Raw genomic sequence first — 13,901 nt, 5'->3', positions numbered from 1 at the left:
TGATAATCAGATAAAACATAAGTATATCTTTAATGTAAAGTGCTTTAATGCTGCTGTGGGGAAATAGAAAAGGTAAAGGGGAGATAATTAGTTCAGTGTGAATCCCAGTGTCTTTCATATAATAATACAGATATTATTGATACTGCCCAGAATATCAGTGTTACTACAGTATCATTGCAGGCAATCATCACATAGATTCTCTAGTCTGCCTGAGCCCCTCCCCCTCTATTTGTTGTAGCTGGTGATGTCACAATGCATGAAGATAAAACCCCCAAACACTGAGGTGATGATGTCACAATGCATGCAGATGTAACAGTCAAACGCTGAAGTACTTGCTTCAGTCTGTACTGACATCCAAACAGACGATCTAGAGATTTACTCTCTATATTATTAATTATGAAAATTCAAACTTTTTATTTATTTATTTTTATTTTTGTTATTGTAAAATCAGATTCAACTGATGGTAAGTTTATTTTTTTGATTTTTGATGAATTCTTCTTGCTTTAATGAGATACAAAAGGTTTCTGAGAAACTCTTTACTTCGGTATAATTCCCGAGCGCTTTAATATAAAATAATAAATACACAGGGCGTCACTTTTCAACATTGGGAAAATGCATGACTTTCCATCTGTTATTGTTGCGCTTTGCCCCCCTCCCACATGAGGCCCATAGTGAGGCTTTTCCATGTTTCTCTCTCAGAATGAAAATATAAGGGAATGTTTCTATAGCAAAAGAAACAAGAAATGGCCTTCAGGCAGATGTGTATAAGGAATTACAATTCTTATAGGCAGATACAGAGCAATGAAAAGAATTAGCATTTACTGGCACAACTTGCCCTACTGCCCATTTCCCAGTCACAATCTGTATATTTATATATCAATAAGTAAAATGATTTTTTTCTCTATTTGCAGAGAGCGGTGCCGAAACCGGACCCAGTTTTTTTAAAAAAGTGCTTTGGTCTGGTATGGTTGTGATGATCTTGATCGGCTTATACGGGTAAGTATTGGTTATCTTTATAATCTATCCATTCTTATTTGTCCCACAGAAATGAGCAGAGACCTGACATCCCCACCCTCATTTCTTGCACACCCCATCTATATACCCCTTTCTGTTGGCAATGCTACAATCCATATTGGCCAGAATCTAGGCGCATTGTGTGTATCCTATAGAAACCTAATCTGACACTTTCTGTTTTTCTTCCCCTTGGTAGGATAATTAAATTTAAAATGCACAAAATGGTTATCGACGCAGTAAAATGGTGCTTTACGCCACATAAAACGGATGACGTCGATGAAGCACTTGATGAAGTTCTAACTGGGGAAGGTAAGGAATATCCATATATATAGAAAGAAATAGCAGGAATGTAGCCATTAGGCAGCCTAGGGGGAGAACTGCATTTGAGGGCCTGAATTTTTATATCACTATACTCACAATATTTTCTGTTTTTTAGACTTGCTGAAGATGTTAAAAGTACAAGATGAAGGCAGCAGTGAAAAAGGCAGTGATCGAAGTGGCAGTGATGAAAGTGAAAGTGCAAGTGGCAGTAGTGAATCTGGCAGTAATGCCAGTAATAGTAGCACTAGTGGCAGTGATGAAAGTGGCAGTAATGCCAGTAATAGTAGCACTAGTGGCAGTGAATAAACGTGACAGCAGTGAAGATGAGGAGGACTTTGCAACTGCCTTCTTGTTATTTTCCTTCCTTAGAAGAATTTGTCACTGTGCGACGTCATTGGACTTTACAAATACATAGTGCTAGAATGCCGCAAGATGACCCTCATGTTCTCTATTCATATTCATGTCAATAAAATTTACCAATAACTATAAACGTTCAGTGTGTAACTCTGCGTTTGACTCAAACTGCACTGTTGGAAACGTGACCCTTTTAGTTGTTTCTCTGTAGACAGAAAGAAATGGAAACCCTAACACCCTAATTGTGTCAGCGCCCTAATTGTGTGTGGCACGGGTCATGAGCGTAAATGGTTAATTTTTACAGACTTTTGAAATCAGAATTCAGTCTTCTTAGGCCTATGGCACACTTGGTGTTTTCACCGATACTGCATTTGTCTCGTGTGTAGTTAGACGTATGAATGCAGCTTCATGTCTGGTTTTCAGGTCTGTGTTGGGTGACATTTATATAAATATATAGGAGTTAGTGATATATGGGTTGACAAAAAGTCGGTATCCGACCCAAACTTGCCCACTCCCAACCTGACCCAGCAAGGCACCTCAATTTATAGACCCCGGGGGGTTACGTGTCCTTAGTACAGGTACAGTCTAAGGTGTCGGGTACAGGTACAAATTGGAAGGTAGGAGTGCACAAGGTATGGGCATTTGCCCTTAAGTGCAGGACTAGGCAAAATAATGCTTTAGTGCTACAAAAGGTACAGTTTGAGTTTTCCTTAAAGAGAGTGGGTGAGTGTTCCCTCCGGGGGGATTCAGGGATAGAGTTCCAGAGGGAAGGAGCAGCGAGATAGAAAGGGTTAAGACAAAAGAGGATGGTGTAAAAAAGACGGAGTCTCTAAGAGGAGCGGAGGAGACGACCAGGAACGTGCAGGGAGACCAGAGAAGAAATGTAGTGAGGAGCAGAGAAGGGAAGGGCTGTGAATGTTAGCAGGAGGATTCTGTAAGATCCTTTGCTTAACAGGCAGCCATGCCAGAGAGCTTAAGTGAGGCTGAACGGGTTCCCTCCTAGGAGAGAACAGCAGGATCCTGGCAGCAGAGTTTAGGATCAATGGCAGGGGAGAGAGGTGGGAGTCTGGGAGGCCGGTTATTAGGAGATTGCAGTAATTTAAGCGGGAAAGGATAAGGGCATGTATTAGTGTTTTAGCTGTTACTTGTGAAATAAAGGGGCGTATCTTGGCAATATTGCGAAGGAAAAAATTGCAGTGTTATTAATATGGTTAGAGAAGGAGAGGGACTGGTCAAAGATAACCCAAGGCAACGTGCAGAATTAACAGGGTTAATGGTCATGCCATCAATAGTAATGGTGAAAGGAGGAGAAGGGCCAGGTTTGGGCGGGAAGACCAGGAGGCAGTTAGCTATCTGGGTTTTAACATCAGTGATTAGTGAAGGGGTGTATAAATATATCTGGGTGTCATCTGCATACTGGTGACTTGAGGAAGAGGATTTGTTAGCAAAAGGAATGGAGAAGGAGCGGTTGCAGCCTGATCCCAGATACCCAGAGCATTTGTATAAGGACAAAATGGTCGACAGTATCAAAAGCAGAGGAAGGTTCCAGGAGAAATAAATCTGCAGAAATATTGAATGCTTATGAAATGGCAGAAATTTTCCCACGCAGAGTTGGAATTTGCAGTGCAGAGGCATATCTTCAGTTGAAATTCTCAATAGTCAACATAACTCATGACCAACAAATAACCTCTAAGGGCTACTCCCAGATTGTACACTGAGCAAAATCCTTTTCAGTACAGGGATTAATTGGTCTCTCTCTCTTTGAAAGCAACGTTTTTCAAGCCATGTAAAACCATAGGAAGGAGCAGATCTCCCTCTACCAGGTAGAAAAGAGAATGCAGCTACTAATGAACAGCAGCTCCTGTCTCCGGACAAAGTTAAGCGTGCCGTGCATGTACCAATAATATTGTACAAAACTGTGATTGTTGGTATGTGTATGTGGCCTACTTGCCCCAACCAGTATACATGGACTATGGGAAGTGTGCAGGTTTGCTAATTTAATCTGCCATTGTGTATGGAGCTTGAAGACCCCAAACTCTGATCATTCCCAACTGGACTTTTCATCCTCCCCTTTTGCCAAACACAGCCCTGTTACCTTCTTGGTGAAGAATTTGTTGAGCTGAGTTTCTTGGCCATTTCTCCTCCACAGACAGAGCACTTTAGTCTTGGGACAATAAGTCATGTTAATAAGTTTTCGTACCACCAACGTTCATACACGGCACCGATGTTGCTTTGAAGGACGATGCAGTCGTCACAAACCTAAAGGTCCCAATACACGGGCTGATTCTAGCTGCCGAGGTCCCTTAGACTGATTCAGCAGCTAATCGGCCTGGGTATGGGTACCACCGACGGGACTACCCGACTGATATCTGGCCTGAAATCACCCAGATCTCGTTCGGGCAGGTTAGAAAATCTAGTCGGATCGGGGACTGCATCGGCTCGTTGATGAGGTCCCCGGACCGACTTTTCCTATACCCGTTGTTATAATTCGATCGTTTGGCCCTGGGGCCAAACGAACGAATTAGCCTGGATTCTCCCGATATCCCCACCTACGGGTGGGCGATATTGCCAAGCGAGCGGATCGGCCCTTAAGGAGCAATGATAAAAGCCACATGGGAGAGGCTGTTTGTTTAAGGGCTTATCCACACCGCAGACTTAGGGGCACATTTTACATTTACCACGAATGCTCCGAAGGCGTCTGAATGCGTTTTTTTCGTAATGATCTGTATTTTTGCGACTTTTTCGTCGCCGGCACGACTTTTTCGTATTTTCCCCGACTTTTCGTCACCTTACCGTAATCTTCGGATTGAACGAAAGAACGTATGTTCTTTTGTGCGCAATTGCACTGATCGAATTTGTGGCGAAAAGTCGTGAAAAATACGAAAAAGTCGCGCCAGCGACGAAAAAGTTCAGAAATTTTCGTTTCCAATACGAATTTTTTCGTATTCGTGGATTAGTAAATGTGCCCCTTAGTGTAATTGCAGTTGGGCCTTCAGCACCCAGCTGATTCCTAATGGAATGGACAGTCCCGCTGACCTAGTCATACCAAAACACTAAATGTATGGGATAGGTCAGACTGCGCCCATACTGGAAGTCGATGGGTGCAAATATAACATTTCAGGCACTCTAATCTGATTATTATTATTATTTGTTTTTGTTTTCTTTCTTTTTTTTAATTTTCTCCTCCAGCTTTCAAATGGGAGGACCCCAGGATAAGATTTATTGATACTTTTTATTACTTATTTTTCCATTCCGGCGCTCTCCAGTTCATATGGCAGTGTCCCTTTAAACCTCTGCCTGGTTGCTAATATAAATTGGACCCTAGCAACCAGAGAGTTAAACTAAAAGTCAATCTTACATTTCTCACTCTAATGTATAAATGCAAATGTGTAAAGAAGGGACGTATCCCGCGTACAGATGGATCGATTAAGTTGTGCTGCTAATAGCATGGTGCCAGTGTCCCACTAAGAAATAAACGTCCCCATACACAGGCAGAGAAAAGGGAATCATTTAACCATTAAATAAACCCAATAGGGCTGTTCTGCCCCCAATAAGGGGTAATTATATCTTAGTTGGGATCAAGTACAGGTACTGTTTTATTATTACAGAGAAAAGGGAATCATTTAACCATTAAATAAACCCAATAGGGCTGTTCTGCCCCCAATAAGGGGTAATTATATCTTAGTTGGGATCAAGTACAGGTACTGTTTTATTATTACAGAGAAAAGGGAATCATTTAACCATTAAATAAACCCAATAGGGCTGTTCTGCCCCCAATAAGGGGTAATTATATCTTAGTTGGGATCAAGTACAGGTACTGTTTTATTATTACAGAGAAAAGGGAATCATTTAACCATTAAATAAACCCAATAGGGCTGTTCTGCCCCAATAAGGGGTAATTATATCTTAGTTGGGATCAAGTACAGGTACTGTTTTATTATTACAGAGAAAAGGGAATCATTTAACCATTAAATAAACCCAATAGGACTGTTCTGCCCCCAATAAGGGGTAATTATATCTTAGTTGGGATCAAGTACAGGTACTGTTTTATTATTACAGAGAAAAGGGAATCATTTTTAAAAATGTGAATTATTTTATTAAAATGGAGTCTATGGGAGACGACCTTTCCGTAATTCTGAACTTTCTGGATAATGGGTTTCTGGATAAGGGGTCCGATACCTGTACTGTATATCTCACTTAGCTGGACCCGCACACTCCCAGTATAACTCCAATAGGGTGCTCTCCCAAATAAGCATTAAAAGAATTAAAAATTGCGGTAGGAGTGTTGATTTACATTAATCCCGGTAGGACAATGACTGCGAAAGTTTCTGTCGCCCGGAAATGAGTAGATTATACGCACAATCAAATACATTTCAATATATTATTGATTTGTACACTGTTATTTGAATTTTGTGATTTTATTGTATTTTTCCCCTGAATTATTTTACATTATCATAGCTTTGCCAATCTGTGCATATTGGGCATCAAACTGCTCAGTGGGCCCCTGGCGTTCATATGTAGGGTGTTTTATCTCGGTACCTAATGACCCCCGGGGGGATAATATCCTATAAATCCCAGTTGGTAATCTGGACTAGAAAACCTATTTATACATCTTGGATTTGTCAGAATGTGTTTGTTTAAAAAATGTATGGCTTTCTGCATAAACCTGCCATCACTGGAATGGGAGTCCTGGGGGTCCTTAACCCATACAGTTCTTCCACTTTAGTTGAAATGTTGTGCGTAGCATAAATTATGTTTCTGATATATGCCGATATATGAAGGAAATCGGGATCTTATTAACCTTTAAACAACCAGAATGGATTTCAAAGAGACTGTTCACTGATTATATTTTTGTGTGTGAGGTTTATATGTCCTTTAAAGGTAGATTTATTTATTTCCTGGTGGTTGTGTTGCTCGGACACATTTTACACACCACTTTACAGAGGTTCTGCATCATTTACAGCAGCCCCTGCCCCACTGGAGCTTACAATCTAAGGAATGATAAACTCTGTATGAACCAACCCTAAAGGTCCCCATAGACGTGAAGATTTGCTCGCTTTGTGAAGTCGCCAACAAGCGGATCTTCACCCGATACCCCCACCTACGGGTGGACAATATCGGGGAACGTGTAGGCTAATACGATTGTTTGGCCCTGGGGCCAAACAATTGAATTATAATGGCGGCAATGGGGCAGTCGGTTTGGGGACCACATCAATGAGCCGATGTGGTCCCCGATCCAACTGAATCTTTTAACCTACTGATCGATATCTGCCCAATTTCAGACCAAATGTCGGTCGGGAGGCCCCTCGTTCCTGCCCCTACACACGGTCCAAGGGACCCATATCGGCAGCTACAATCGGCCCGTGTATGGAGACCTTTAGCTGCAGCCGTAGTTAGGCCTTGAGATCAGAATAACCTCGTACAGAAAGATTCTGGAAATTAGTTTTACTGCTCTCCATGCAAAATGTGACTCAGCAGAGCCCGGAAATGAGAGGGGAAAGGCTAAAAGCTAAAATGGTTTTATCTAATTGTTTAGTGACAAAAATAAACTAGATTTTTCTTAATTAAAAAATGTCAAAATGATTTTCAGCACAAGCCCCAATTCATTCCTGTTAAAAGGGGGACCTGCTATCCCTTCCATGCACAGATTCATGTTGTAGCTTTACTGGGGTTGGGAAGGAAAGCCTGCTAATCTGTGCAGCAAAATATATACTATATAAAGTTATAACGCTCTAAAAGCGTAAATTTATGTTGAATGTCTCTAAAATAAATAACTATAACCAACAAATGATACCAACACCAGTGTGTATATATCTGGCCAGTATGGCTATAATAAGCACAGCCTGGCCAACAAATAAAGCCCAACAACCAATTAAATAAGAAACGAATTAAATAGGAAGAAAAAAATAAACAAATACCAAATGGTTGGTCTGACTCGGGTGTAAAAACCCCGAGTCAGTCTCTTGAGGTCTGTATGTAATAATAGGCAAATGGTTCAAAGGCAGAGAATCAACAAATGCTCACCAAAGTTCCGTGATGGTCCGGGTGCTTGCAGCCCCGAACCCGCAGCTGAAGGGAGTTATCTCATAAATGTTGAAAATGGACGACAAGCAATCCGGACTCAAAGGGATCTGTTAAAACTTGAACTTTATTCCAACATGTTTAAAAACAGCAAATGCCTGACGCGTTTCGTGCATAGGGAGCACTTAGTCATAGCCTATGACTAAGTGCTCCCTATGCACGAAACGCGTCAGGCATTTGCTGTTTTTAAACATGTTGGAATAAAGTTCAAGTTTTAACAGATCCCTTTGAGTCCGGATTGCTTGTCGTCCATTTTCAACATTTAACAGCAAAATATATAAACTAGAAAGGGAAGTTTGAGAACAAACTTCATGTTGGGTTGAAAAATATGAAGTCACTGAATGGGCTCCGCCCACTTTCTCTAACCTTGGACCACAGTTATACAGTAAAAACCACTGTGCAAAGTTTAGGGACCCTGGTTTTAATAGTGTCTGAATGGCAGCAACTTAAATTTCCCCACTGAAAGTCCACGAGTGACAACAGTGATTGGCAGTTGGTGGCTCCACCCCCTTTTTCTAACCTGGAACTGCAGTTACCCAGTGACTAACTCTGCAAAGTTTAGGGACCCCGGGATTAATAGTTACAGAACGGCAGCAGTTTAAATTTAAACTAATAAAAGTCAATAGGGGAATTGTGATTGGTGGTTGGTGGCTCTGCCCACTTTTTCTAACCTTGAGTTGAAGTCACCCAGTGACAAACAGTGGGCACCCTGGCATAAATAGTGTGAGAATGGCAGCATTTTAAAATTCAGTAGATGAAATCTGATTGGCTGTTAGTGGCCCAACCCACTTTTCCTATTTTTGAACTGCAGTCCCCCAGTGACCAACTTTGCAAATTTTGGGGACTCAGGTATAAAAATTGTGAGACTGACAGCATTTTACACTTATCTGTTGTACCATTACCATAGTAAATAGGTGAAATGTTATTGGCTGTTTATTGGCTCCGCCCACTTTTTTCTAACTTGAAACGGCAAATACCCAGTGACTAACTCTGGAAACTTTAACAACCCTGGAATTAATATTTAAATAATGAAAATCTAATGGGTGGAAATGGATTTGCTGTTGGTGGCTCCTCCCACTTGTTTTAACCCTGAATATGTAGTCATCCAGTCACTGACTGTGCAAAGTTTGGGAACCCTGATATAAATAGTGTGAGAAAAGCAGAATTTTAAATTTAAACAAAAAAAAATTCAATAGGTGAAGTCTGATTGGCTGTTGGTGGCTCCACCCACTTTTTAAAACCTAAAAATGTAGTCCCCTAGTGACCCTGGTGTTAATACTGTGAGAATGGCAGCAGGTTGAATTTCCCCATTATAAATCAATAGTTAAAATCTGATTGGCTGTTGGTGGCTCCACCCAATTTTTCTAACTCTGAACCGCAGTTACCAGGTGACTAACTCTGCAAAGTTTGGAGACCTTAGTATTAATATTTAAAGAATGGCCGCAGTTTAAATTTAAACATATGAAGTCTATAGGTGAAATCTGATTGGTTGTTGTTGGCCCCGCCCACTTTTCTAAACGTGGAACATAGTCACCCAGTGACAAACTGTGCAAAGTTTGGGGACCCTGTGTGAGAATGGCAGCAGTTAAAATTTCCCCACTGAAAACAATGAAAGAAATGTGATTGGCTTTTGGCAGCCCCACCCACTTTTTCTAACCTTGAGTACGAAGTCACGCAGTGACTGACAGTGCAAAGTTTGGGAACCCTGGCATCAAACCAATAAAATTCAAAAGGTGAAATCTGATTGGCTGTTGGTGGCCCCGCCCACTTTTCCAAAACTAAAACTGCAGTCCTCTAGTGACCAACTGTGAAAAGTTTGGGGACCCTGGTGTTAGTACTGTGAGAATGGCAGCAGGTTGGATTTCCCCATGTAAAGTCAATAGGTAAAGTCTGATTGGGTGTTGGTGGCTCCACCCACTTACAAAAATACAAAAAACCTTAAATGTGTAGTCACCCAGTGTCTATGCAAAGTTTGGGAACCCTGGAAACAAACCAATAAAATTCAATAGGTGAAATCTGATTGGTTGTTGGTGGCTCCACCCACTTTTCAAAACTAAAACTGCTGTCCCCTAGTGACCAACTGTGAAAAGTTTGGGGACCCTGGTGTTAATTCTGTGAGAATGGCAGCAGATTGAATTTCCCCATTGAAAGTCAATAGGTAAAATCTGATTGGCTGTTGGTGGCTCCACCCACATTTTCTTACCTTGAACCACAGTTACCTGGTGCCTAACCCTGCAAAGTTTGGGGACCCCGGTGTTATTACTGTGAGAATGGCAGCAGGTTGAATTTCCACCAAGTCAATAGGTAAAATCTGATTGGCTGTTTACAGCTCCGCCCACTTCAAGTTTGGGGAAGAACAGTCTGTGGGGGTTTCAACCCAACATAATAACGGACATGTACAGCCACTTCCCGGTTACCATGAGGAGGATTTATGTGCACCCCCCTGTGCAGCAACAAGTGGACTGACCCAAATCTCTATGGGAACCAGTATATATCAAACACATATAGGCTGTGGGTGCTGGGTTTACTTGGAAGGGTTGAACTTGGTCTTTTTCAACCCTATGTAACTATGTAACATAAAAAAACTGGGCGTGTCCACGCTTCATTCAGCATTTCCATGTGCCCCACTGGGTGCTCTCCCCATGGGGGGGGGCGACAAACTCCTGTGGTTTTAGGTTAAAAAAGCGCAACAAACGTCACAAATAGATCCACTGGGGAAAATGCAGCAGATTCATTATGATTTTGTTTCTCTAACAAGTAATTATTAAGTTGTATCACGGGCCCTTATCATTGCTCCAAAGCGCCTTATGGCTATCCATTATCAGCTGTACAATGTGTTACTATGGCAACACTCCTGCCGTCCCTTCACATTCAGTATGGCAGATACTGTCACAGTGGCCTCCCTGCCCTAAATAAACATCTGACTGAAAGATCTGTTTTTCACAAACATTTCAGTGAACAGGATTTATTAAAGATTTATGTCATTTTTATGATATTTGCCACAGGAGAATAATTTTTATATTCAGTGATTATCAGATAAAACATAAGTATATCTTCAATGTAAAGTGCTTTAATGCTGCTGTGGGGAAATAGAAAAGGTAAAGGAGAGATAATTAGTTGAGTGTGAATCCCAGTGTCTTTCATATAATAATACAGATATTATTGATACTGCCCAGAATATCAGTGTTACTACAGTATCATTGCAGGCAATCATCACATAGATTCTCTAGTCTGCCCAAGCCCCTCCCCCCCCCTATTTGTTGTAGCTGGTGATGTCACAATGCATGAAGATAAAACCCCCAAACACTGAGGTGATGATGTCACAATGCATGCAGATGTAACAGTCAAACGCTGAAGTACTTGCTTCAGTCTGTACTGACATCCAAACAGACGATCTAGAGATTTACTCTCTATATTATTAATTATGAAAATTCAAACTTTTTATTTATTTATTTTTATTTTTGTTATTGTAAAATCAGATTCAACTGATGGTAAGTTTATTTTTTTGATTTTTGATGAATTCTTCTTGCTTTAATGAGATACAAAAGGTTTCTGAGAAACTCTTTACTTCGGTATAATTCCCGAGCGCTTTAATATAAAATAATAAATACACAGGGCGTCACTTTTCAACATTGGGAAAATGCATGACTTTCCATCTGTTATTGTTGCGCTTTGCCCCCCTCCCACATGAGGCCCATAGTGAGGCTTTTCCATGTTTCTCTCTCAGAATGAAAATATAAGGGAATGTTTCTATAGCAAAAGAAACAAGAAATGGCCTTCAGGCAGATGTGTATAAGGAATTACAATTCTTATAGGCAGATACAGAGCAATGAAAAGAATTAGCATTTACTGGCACAACTTGCCCTACTGCCCATTTCCCAGTCACAATCTGTATATTTATATATCAATAAGTAAAATGATTTTTTTCTCTATTTGCAGAGAGCGGTGCCGAAACCGGACCCAGTTTTTTAAAAAAGTGCTTTGGTCTGGTATGGTTGTGATGATCTTGATCGGCTTATACGGGTAAGTATTGGTTATCTTTATAATCTATCCATTCTTATTTGTCCCACAGAAATGAGCAGAGACCTGACATCCCCACCTCATTTCTTGCACTCCCCATCTATATACCCCTTTCTGTTGGCAATGCTACAATCCATATTGGCCAGAATCTAGGCGCATTGTGTGTATCCTATAGAAACCTAATCTGACACTTTCTGTTTTTCTTCCCCTTGGTAGGATAATTAAATTTAAAATGCACAAAATGGTTATCGACGCAGTAAAATGGTGCTTTACGCCACATAAAACGGATGACGTCGATGAAGCACTTGATGAAGTTCTAACTGGGGAAGGTAAGGAATATCCATATATATAGAAAGAAATAGCAGGAATGTAGCCATTAGGCAGCCTAGGGGAGAACTGCATTGAGGGCCTGAATTTTTATATCACTATACTCACAATATTTTCTGTTTTTTAGACTTGCTGAAGATGTTAAAAGTACAAGATGAAGGCAGCAGTGAAAAAGGCAGTGATCGAAGTGGCAGTGATGAAAGTGAAAGTGCAAGTGGCAGTAGTGAATCTGGCAGTAATGCCAGTAATAGTAGCACTAGTGGCAGTGATGAAAGTGGCAGTAATGCCAGTAATAGTAGCACTAGTGGCAGTGATGAAAGTGGCAGTAATGCCAGTAATAGTAGCACTAGTGGCAGTGATGAAAGTGGCAGTAATGCCAGTAATAGTAGCACTAGTGGCAGTGATGAAAGTGGCAGTAATGCCAGTAATAGTAGCACTAGTGGCAGTGATGAAAGTGGCAGTAATGCCAGTAATAGTAGCACTAGTGGCAGTGGAATCATTTAACCATTAAATAAACCCAATAGGGCTGTTCTGCCAGCAATAAGGGGTAATTATATCTTAGTTGGGATCAAGTACAGGTACTGTTTTATTAACCATTAAATAAACCCAATAGGGCTGTTCTGCCCCAATAAGGGGTAATTATATCTTAGTTGGATCAAGTACAGGTACTGTTTTATTATTACAGAGAAAAGGGAATCATTTAACCATTAAATAAACCCAATAGGACTGTTCTGCCCCCAATAAGGGGTAATTATATCTTAGTTGGGATCAAGTACAGGTACTGTTTTATTATTACAGAGAAAAGGGAATCATTTTTAAAAATGTGAATTATTTATTAAAATGGAGTCTATGGGAGACGACCTTTCCGTAATTCTGAACTTTCTGGATAATGGGTTTCTGGATAAGGGGTCCGATACCTGTACTGTATATCTCACTTAGCTGGACCCGCACACTCCCAGTATAACTCCAATAGGGTGCTCTCCCAAATAAGCATTAAAAGAATTAAAAATTGCGGTAGGAGTGTTGATTTACATTAATCCCGGTAGGACAATGACTGCGAAAGTTTCTGTCGCCCGGAAATGAGTAGATTATACGCACAATCAAATACATTTCAATATATTATTGATTTGTACACTGTTATTTGAATTTTGTGATTTTATTGTATTTTTCCCCTGAATTATTTTACATTATCATAGCTTTGCCAATCTGTGCATATTGGGCATCAAACTGCTCAGTGGGCCCCTGGCGTTCATATGTAGGGTGTTTTATCTCGGTACCTAATGACCCCCGGGGGGATAATATCCTATAAATCCCAGTTGGTAATCTGGACTAGAAAACCTATTTATACATCTTGGATTTGTCAGAATGTGTTTGTTTAAAAAATGTATGGCTTTCTGCATAAACCTGCCATCACTGGAATGGGAGTCCTGGGGTCCTTAACCCATACAGTTCTTCCACTTTAGTTGAAATGTTGTGCGTAGCATAAATTATGTTTCTGATATATGCCGATATATGAAGGAAATCGGGATCTTATTAACCTTTAAACAACCAGAATGGATTTCAAAGAGACTGTTCACTGATTATATTTTTGTGTGTGAGGTTTATATGTCCTTTAAAGGTAGATTTATTTATTTCCTGGTGGTTGTGTTGCTCGGACACATTTTACACACCACTTTACAGAGGTTCTGCATCATTTACAGCAGCCCCTGCCCCACTGGAGCTTACAATCTAAGGAATGATAAACTCTGTATGAACCAACCCTAAAGGTCCCCATAGACGTGAAG

General features: G+C 40.7%; 2 protein-coding genes across 2 annotated transcripts; both read left to right on the top strand.

The window, feature by feature from the left end:
* Nucleotides 1-1,137: 1,137 nt before the first annotated feature.
* LOC116410544 (peptidoglycan DL-endopeptidase CwlO-like) lies at nt 1,138-1,825 on the top strand. Its single transcript, XM_031901389.1, has 2 exons — nt 1,138-1,323; nt 1,451-1,825. Exons 1-2 carry the CDS (start codon nt 1,227-1,229, stop codon nt 1,639-1,641), a joined length of 288 nt encoding a protein of 95 aa, XP_031757249.1. The 5' UTR covers nt 1,138-1,226; the 3' UTR covers nt 1,642-1,825.
* Nucleotides 1,826-11,909: 10,084 nt separating this feature from the next.
* On the top strand, nt 11,910-12,621 carry LOC116410381 (P17/29C-like protein DDB_G0287399). Its single transcript, XM_031900735.1, has 2 exons — nt 11,910-12,119; nt 12,245-12,621. Exons 1-2 carry the CDS (start codon nt 12,023-12,025, stop codon nt 12,619-12,621), a joined length of 474 nt encoding a protein of 157 aa, XP_031756595.1. The 5' UTR covers nt 11,910-12,022.
* Nucleotides 12,622-13,901: the final 1,280 nt, after the last annotated feature.

Source organism: Xenopus tropicalis, chromosome 4 (assembly GCF_000004195.4).
Source record: "Xenopus tropicalis strain Nigerian chromosome 4, UCB_Xtro_10.0, whole genome shotgun sequence".
Taxonomy (NCBI): Eukaryota; Metazoa; Chordata; class Amphibia; order Anura; family Pipidae; genus Xenopus; species Xenopus tropicalis.
This window is presented reverse-complemented; position numbering and strand designations above follow the sequence as displayed.

Coding starts and splice junctions, on each gene's coding strand:
- LOC116410544 (XM_031901389.1), top strand. CDS start 1,227: ATGCACAAAATGGTTATCGACGCAGTAAAATGGTGCTTTACGCCACAT. Junction 1,324..1,450: donor TGAAGTTCTAACTGGGGAAG/GTAAGGAATATC, acceptor TCTGTTTTTTAG/ACTTGCTGAAGATGTTAAAA.
- LOC116410381 (XM_031900735.1), top strand. CDS start 12,023: ATGCACAAAATGGTTATCGACGCAGTAAAATGGTGCTTTACGCCACAT. Junction 12,120..12,244: donor TGAAGTTCTAACTGGGGAAG/GTAAGGAATATC, acceptor TCTGTTTTTTAG/ACTTGCTGAAGATGTTAAAA.